We start from the raw sequence: 8,119 nt of genomic DNA on the forward strand, positions 1-8,119 counted from the left end.
ATGTTGCTATTATATGATGCTTACAAACATAGTTGGGGAATGTGGTTTAATTAACTTTTGCCATAATCTTTCTGTTCACCTTGTAGAGAATGCTGAGGTAGATGCGAACTTGAATGCATTTATTGTTGGAGGATGCGTTAGGCTGAAACAATAACATTGCAAATTTGTTAACAGAAACTTATAGGAGAGTTGGTGAAGTATTTTCTCTGAGTGAGTGCTCAGGAGTTCAAAACATTTTGGTGCCTTCAAACATAAAAAACAGAGAAGTGGTTTGTCCACATTTTTCAGAAAAAAAAGAAGAAAAATAGTAACGCTTGGGGTTCAGTAAATAACAAAGGAAATTTAACCTTGCTGTTAATATCTGGTCCTCAGCTCTACTGCCAATATCTGTGTTGTGCTTGTTTTTATTTCATTTTGAAACTTCATTAACTTTAGAGGTCATGATTTTTTTTAGGGAACTAGCTCGATTTCAAGTTTCTTTCAAGATAAAGATTGTCATTCTCTTTCATCAAGTGGATGTGATGGATTTAATAATGACCATTTCCCTCCATCTCCTTCCGGTATCTGTTATGCTTAACCCTATTTCCCATATTTCTTTTCTGCCTATGCTAAATTTACGTCTTATTCTCATTCAGTAAACAAAATCTGCACTAGACCAGTGTACCATGTGCAACAAGTAAGGCCTACATGTGAGGGAATTTGTGATGTTCATGAAACATCCCAGCAAAATAAAACTTTTAACATTGATGCAAGAGGGGCATCGCCAAGAAAGAAAAAACGCAAGGTATGCGACTTACGATTTGTTGAATTTGTATTCTAGATGGTAATGCAATTTATCAAGATTTTATTCCTAGTTCATGGCTGTGGCAGATTAAGGAAATGTTGCACACCCAGACAACATTTCAGATGGTAGCTATATGCCTACATCACATCTTAGATTTAAATATTTCAGTGTGTACATGTTTAATCTTCTAGTTGCAGTTGAAAATTGTTGGAATGGTGGCTTTTTTTGCAAATAATGTAAATTCATATTCTTCTTTCCTGTAGGACAAATATCTCTATTTAATCAATCAAACTTGTCATTTTATGCATCATTTAGGCCAGACTCTTAAAAAATGAACAATAAAATAAAAAATAAAAGAAAAGAAAGAAATCTTTTTGCTCAGATTCTTATGGAGTTGTCTATTGGATATATTAAATATGACTATTTCACATATATCTGTGTTGGATCTTCCATACTAGGGAGGACAATTTAGGAGGATTTTGTTTTGCTTTCCTGACCTGCTCATATTATGAAGCTTCTAAGGCCCTTTGTATGTTGATCTGAGTTGTCAAAAAATTATGTTAGTGCATGCTAAATGTTTTAACTATGGTGACAAAAGAAAAAGATCATCCATTTTACTTGCTAGTGACTTGAGATAGCTCGCTTCTGATGCTGATGCTATGTTGATGATAATAGCACTGCTAGCAGTTAGTCCTGAAGATAATATTACGCCTCATTTTGTTTCTGACAGGAACTTGGTTCCATTTTGAGATACTTCCAAGTTAGTGATTCCTCTACCAAACAAGTGGTTGATGAATTCACTCAAGCAGATGCACCATTTCCAACATCTGGTCAGACCAATACTTCAATCTCTGGTAAATTTGATTTCTCTGCATCATACACACACCTCATTTGTATTGTCTTTAAGACTATTTAATGGCTATCTAGATAGTGAGAGCTATATGGAACCGGATCCAAGTGAGCACCAAAGAAGCAATTTGGTGAGAAATGACAACAATGACGAGAATAATAGTACACATGTGAATGAAACTATGCAGACAAGTACTGCCTGGCATTTGAATGTTGAAGATGTAGATCCTTCTGTGATTGATGAACTGCCTCTAGAAATCCAGAGAGAAGTTCGAGGCTGGCTTCGCTTGCCAAAGCATGTACAGGCAACCAAGCGTGGTTCTGATATTACTCAATACTTTTTATCAGCAAAAAAGTAGTAGGGATGGAATTCTCTGAAAGGCGCTTGATTTTAGCTTTTGGAAGCTGGTTCAGACACATCTGCCCTTGGTGGTTGTTTTAAGCTTCATCATCATGTGTACATTATAACTCTAATCAGGGATGAAGAGTGAAGCTCTTGGGGACAGGACATCAACCGGCTTACTTCAAATGCAGCCGATGGCTTGCCTAATCTTGAAACAGGAGGGATGGGCATGTCAGAGTTTGATTGGTTTAGGTAGCTGACCTTAAATTTGTGTCTTGGCCATTTTCTTTTGTGATTTCTCGCATGTGGCTTTTGAGCTTCAGCATCAGAATATCAGCTTTAAAATCGGTTACTACTTCAAAGGTATGCGTTCATAGCAAATATACCATTGTGCCCCCTCAAACAGTCTTCTGTATGCATATATCATTGTTGTACACAGTTAATTAAGAAAAGACCTTATTAGTTTATGTATTTTTCCTCTATACTTTATAATTTCATTTTATTTTATTTTTAAATTATTAAAATATTCAATGTATCTGTCATTGAGATTACATCATCATTATCATGTTTTTTTTTTGATAAATCATCATCTATTTTTATTTTAATTTCCCTTTGTTTGGGAATTTTTTGGGTTCTCCAAAATATAAATTGAGGGATAATTCATCCGATATTGTTTAAGTAAGACCTCACACCTGGATCTATTATCTTTCCAATGGATCCCTGACGCGGGAGTTACTGTTTTATTTCCCACTCGTTAGTTTGACACTTAACCCAAAATTAAGGCTGGGGAAGCAAGAGGAGCAGAGAGGTAGGCAACCAGAAATGCCGATCTCCATGGAGGCCCAGCTGGTCTGTGACATGGATTGCTTCTCCGTCCAAGGTCCAATTTTCTTTCCATGCTTTCAATTTTTTTGTTTGATTAGTGTCGGTTTGAAGGAAATTAGAGAGAAGTTGCCTTTGTTTTAATCTTTAAGTGTAGCTTGAGTTTCTTTGTTACGGAAGTGTATTAGGTTCAATAATGCAATTTGCATTGAGCTGCATTATCTTTCATGAGAAACATATGCAGAAGAAGAAGCCTATTCATGTACTCTTACTAATTGCATAAATATTTCCTGGTTAAATAGTTGACATTATGTAGTCAATGTTGCTGATGCTAAGGTATTGGTAGGGAAGTGTGGGTTGTTCTGGTTGTGGAAACACATTTCTAGGCCCTGAAGCAATGAAATTATTTGTTTCTGTAAGAATCATTTACTCTAGCTACTTGTCTCTGTAAGATTGTGGGACATCATGTTTTTCCTCTTAGTCCATGGCTGAAAGCAGAAAATGAATGTGATGGATCTCTTTATCTCTTAACTTGAAGCTAATCATATTGTCTTTTTGTAATTATAATTATTTCCTTTGTCTAATTTCTGATGAGCTTCCATGCATGTTACAATGAAGACTTGCAAGTTGCAACTGCAGCACTATGTACTGATAGGGACAAAGGATCCAAAATTAGTTAATCAGTGTTGATTAGAATTCATAAATTTTGTACGGAGAGGCCAACAACCAAAACAATTAGGGAATTCTGATTACCCCATTCTCTTCAATTCATTCCTTCTCTGCTGACTGCCTTTGACACGTAATTCTTGAGATAGGCCAGTGATACCCTTCCTCTGTTGTTCCTAACTGCTTCCACCTTCGCACTTATATAGTTTTGTATTGAAACATGTGAATAAGAACTCTATTGCTGTCACATTTTTTGTGACAGGAACCTGGTTCTATTCTAAGATACTTTCAATTTAGTGATTCTTCAGCAAAACAAGTGTTTGCTGGATACACTCAATCAGATACAGTATAATACCTGGTAAAATTGTTTGCTGTGCATCATACCTGTACATTATCTATGCTGTTTTTGCTAATTCTCTTCCCAATTTTTCTGAGATAAGTTCTTGTGTAGGTTGTGTGAGCTATGTAATGTGGATCCAAATTCAATTTACTGAAGATGGTATTTGTTAAAGAACGATAGTCACAAGGATACTACACATGGGGATCAAATTATAACTGCATGGAGTTTGAATTTTGAAGACATCCGTTTGGAAATCCAAAGAGATGTCTGGATAAGGCTTGACCTGCCAGAGTGTGTCAAGGCTACCAAGTATGGCTTAATATTTTTCCCAATACTACTCAAAAGATAAAAAGGTCATAGGTTTGATAAATCTGTCTGCTAACTGACCACAGGTCCACAGTATGTTTTTGATTATTTTAGTTCCTGGACACTGTTGTTTTAGAGACAAATCTACACTCTCATTTGGCTTTCATGCTTTGGCATCAAATGCTTTGATGATAGGTTATCAAAGCATGAGATTCTTGTTCATTTATGAATGCTCATTTATTAATTTCTTCTATGGCCATAGGATTCTTGTTCCTGTAGATGCTGTGAATGTATTTTTTTTTACTGATGAACAAGTTGATGATATGGTTATTTTGCTTTCAGGAAATTTACAAAGTTTGATGTTATACAAACTGTTACTTCTGTAAATAATAAAACCTCAAAACATAGGATGGTGGCAGTGCGTTCAATAAGATTACCAGGAAGCAGTGGAGGTAGAAATTGGGCAATGAATAAGCATTCAAGCTTCACTTCATCTAATCATATGTTTGGTGGGATGTAAATTAAATTACTGTATTATAAGATTTTATATTTTTTTGGAAGGTTCTGTAAAACTGACATTTAAAACATGTGTATAAGTGTATGTATAAATGTGTATATATACATATATGCATATGAATATATATATATATATATATATATATATATATATATATATATATATATAATAGGATAAGTATATGTGTATATTTGTATTTATATACATATATGTATATGAGTATATGTATATGTAAACATAATATGTACAGTTATTTGTATATATGTGTGTGTATATGCATATACGCATATGTATATAAATATATGTATACAAGTGTATGCATATGTATATATATATGTAAGCATACCAATGTATGTTTATATAAATAAATAAATATTTATATATTGTGTATATTTATATATTGTGTGTGTATATATGCATATATGCATACATATATAAGTATATATGTAGAACTATATGTATATATATATATATATATATATATATATATATATATGTAAACATACCTATGCATGTTTATATATATATATATATATATGTGAGTGTATGTGCATGTGTATTTGTATATATATATTTCTATATATGTGTATATATGTATATATACATACATATTAATATGTATATGCATATGTATATATACTCATATATTTACATCACCGAAGGATTTTTAACTCATGGGATTTTGACTTGTGTCCAATTTGGATGTAAATCTAAATACATCCTTGGGAATAATTGGTTTTACTTTGGTGTTTTAAAATCCCTCAAATCAAACAAAGGATTTTTGATGAATGTAGTATTTAAAGTGTTAAAAAAGTGGATAAAACACTTCAATTAAAGAAAAGAAAGAGAAAACAAAATTGTACTATATAGTAGTGAGGAAACAACAACAGAGAGTGAAAAAAGAACAGACCACAAGAAGTGGAAACAAAAGCCAAAACAACACCGAAAAAGTACCATACAGAATAAGTAGCAGGGAGGATAAAGAAAACCTCCTTAACCTTCATTGAACTCCAGCACCAACTAGCTTGTGATATGTTCTTGCGTCCCCTCAGAAAGCAAAGCACCTCCTGACTCCTCCACACAAGAGCCTAAGAACTCCGGACTGCGCCGGATGGCTGAAGTGGCATCCTCAAGCTTTACCCTAGATCCATCGTCTACGGAAGAGAACCGGGATAAAAGCAGGCGATCAAACAATCGCTTTCGCAACTAGATTCCCCATTATCCTACACATCGGACGCACTGCCGCTCTCCAGACTCCCCAAACAACATACATAGAGAACTAGGGGCATCTGGGAGATGGAGCAGGCGAACAAAGTAAATCCACACCTGTATAGCAAAAGAGCATTGAAAAAAGAGGTGATCCACAGTTTCAATTGCCGAGTGGCACATGACACAAGTAACGGTTGGAAACCGATTACATCTTCTTCTTTCAAGGTTTTCCAAAGTAAGGATTTTATTTTTCCAAGCGAGCCAGTTGAAAATATAAATTTTCTTCGGGCATTTGTTGCGCCAAATGAACCTCGCCACCGGGCATCACATACCACCATCATTTAGGAAGCAATAAAATGATTTGACTGTAAAGGTACCATTACCTGCAAGCCTTTACTATTTTTTATCCCCGAAGTCCCCCACATGCGCCCTCACCCGATCTCTAAAAGAAATAACGTCCTCGTTCTCAGAGAAAGGGACCTCAATAAGTAGGAACTCCAGGTTGCGGATTGAACCATTGGGATAAGGAGTTCTTCTGAATTCTTCAGGCCAAATAAACATAGGCGCCCGACCATTTAACCAACGGTCTTTCCAAAAGAGTGTCTCCGTCCCCAAATTAATACCATGTGAGACACAACTACTAAGAACCGGTAGGCAGCTAGTAACCCCTTTCCAGAAAAAAGAAATCCTACCAGAATACCTGGGGAACAAGTTCCAACTAGACATCTCATAATTAAATTAAACAACATCCGCACCACTCCTGGAGTGTTCAATCATGAATTTTCAGTACCATTTTCCAAGTAGTGCCTGGTTGAAATTATGCAGATCTAAAATACACCAACCCCCTTGGTTACGTGACTGACATAGGTTTTTCCATCCGGCTAAACGACAACTAGGATTGCCAATGTCTGGTCTTGACCAAAGAAAGTCTCTTCTGATCCAGTCGATCTCCTTGATAACCCAACAAGGTAATCGGAATAAGGACATCCAGTAAGTTGGAATCGCAGAGAGAACTGAGTTCACAAGTGTAAGCTGACCCCCTAAGGATAAGTGCTGCATCTTCCACGATGATAACCTTCTTTTAACCTTCGAGATGAGCCCCTCCCAATCTTGCCTTCTCGGCCTTCTCCCGGCAATTAGAATACCCAGATAGGTAACTGGGAAGAAGTCCCTCTCATAGCTTAGGGTCTTAGCAGCAGCTAGGTCAGGTAACACACCAAAGGAAGAGGTGTAAAGAAAAGTTTTAGAGAAATTAATCACTAGGTTGATCTACGTATCGTGAAACTTAATTATGTGATATTTAAAGTTATATTGTAATTTCAAATATCTCAAAACAAACACTACGTAAGAGTAATGTGGATGCTTAAGAACTGGGGTTATCTTTTATGGGATAAAATTAATAGTATGTATGCATGTATACATTTCCTTCTCAATTGAGGCCTTTTTATTTGATGCATGCACTCATTAATTTTCAATGATATTGAGCATTTATTTTTTGGGAAAACATTGTTTGAAATGATTTTTATTTATATATTTATTTTTTTGAATAAGTCATGAATAAACTACTATTCTACTATTGTAGGTTTGGTGAAATGATGAAAAGATCTACATTTTACTACGTGATATTTTTTTTAAAAATAAATATGGTCAAGCTTCATTATGTGATTTTTTGTTTTTAATTTTCTAATAAAATATTCACCAAAAATTAAGTCCAATTGTAAATTTCTCAGCACTCATTCAAATTGAAATAAAGATGAACTTTGATTGCTTCTCGATGTTTGAATAAATTAAACCTGTCGCTAAACCACTTCAATTAAAAGCAAAAGAGAACGAACTAGTCAGTGTAACACCACAAGACGCGTTTGTTTCTTGCTTTTCTCAATATATCTAGATTTATTTTTTTCAAAGTGAAGATTTTTCTCTCAGAACAGGTGACCTTGCAGCAGGTACAATAACATTGTTTCCAAACTGCTCTCTTCTCATCCCTCCTTCCTTGCTTGCTTCTTCTACTACTGACTACCCCTACCACCTCTTCCTCCTCCAGCACCACCCCACCCCTCATCACTTCTAATTAAGTACGCCTACGCCAACGTGACAGTCAACGTTAACTGCACCATATCATCACCATCATCTTCCAACATGGGCAGCTACATTTTGCCATCTCCTATTACTCCTCCGTCGTTCGTCCCATCGCCCTTAGCTGCACCTTCGCCAAGCTCAGGTAAAACCAAAAATTTCAGTTCCAAATCATGCACATCATATATATTTTCTTTTGTTTTGTTT

The 8,119-nt window shown here is 35.4% G+C and overlaps 1 protein-coding gene across 1 annotated transcript; it reads left to right on the plus strand.

Annotated features, from left to right (window-relative positions):
* The first annotated feature begins 16 nt into the window (after window positions 1-16).
* On the plus strand, window positions 17-2,443 carry LOC120277577 (DNA polymerase eta-like). The gene is made up of 5 exons (XM_039284436.1): window positions 17-97; window positions 455-560; window positions 636-784; window positions 1,515-1,638; window positions 1,712-2,443. The coding sequence occupies exons 1-5, from the start codon at window positions 17-19 to the stop codon at window positions 1,990-1,992; spliced, it is 741 nt and encodes a 246-aa protein (XP_039140370.1). The 3' UTR covers window positions 1,993-2,443.
* Window positions 2,444-8,119: the final 5,676 nt, after the last annotated feature.

This window comes from Dioscorea cayenensis, chromosome 15, assembly GCF_009730915.1.
Source record: "Dioscorea cayenensis subsp. rotundata cultivar TDr96_F1 chromosome 15, TDr96_F1_v2_PseudoChromosome.rev07_lg8_w22 25.fasta, whole genome shotgun sequence".
NCBI lineage: Eukaryota > Viridiplantae > Streptophyta > Magnoliopsida > Dioscoreales > Dioscoreaceae > Dioscorea > Dioscorea cayenensis.

What these genes read in the sequence shown, in the direction of transcription:
- LOC120277577 (XM_039284436.1), top strand. Translation starts at nt 17, where the DNA reads ATGCTTACAAACATAGTTGGGGAATGTGGTTTAATTAACTTTTGCCAT. An exon ending in ACCTTGTAGAGAATGCTGAG is followed by an intron (nt 98 to 454) that starts GTAGATGCGAAC and finishes GATTTTTTTTAG; the next exon opens with GGAACTAGCTCGATTTCAAG. An exon ending in CAAGAAAGAAAAAACGCAAG is followed by an intron (nt 785 to 1,514) that starts GTATGCGACTTA and finishes TGTTTCTGACAG; the next exon opens with GAACTTGGTTCCATTTTGAG.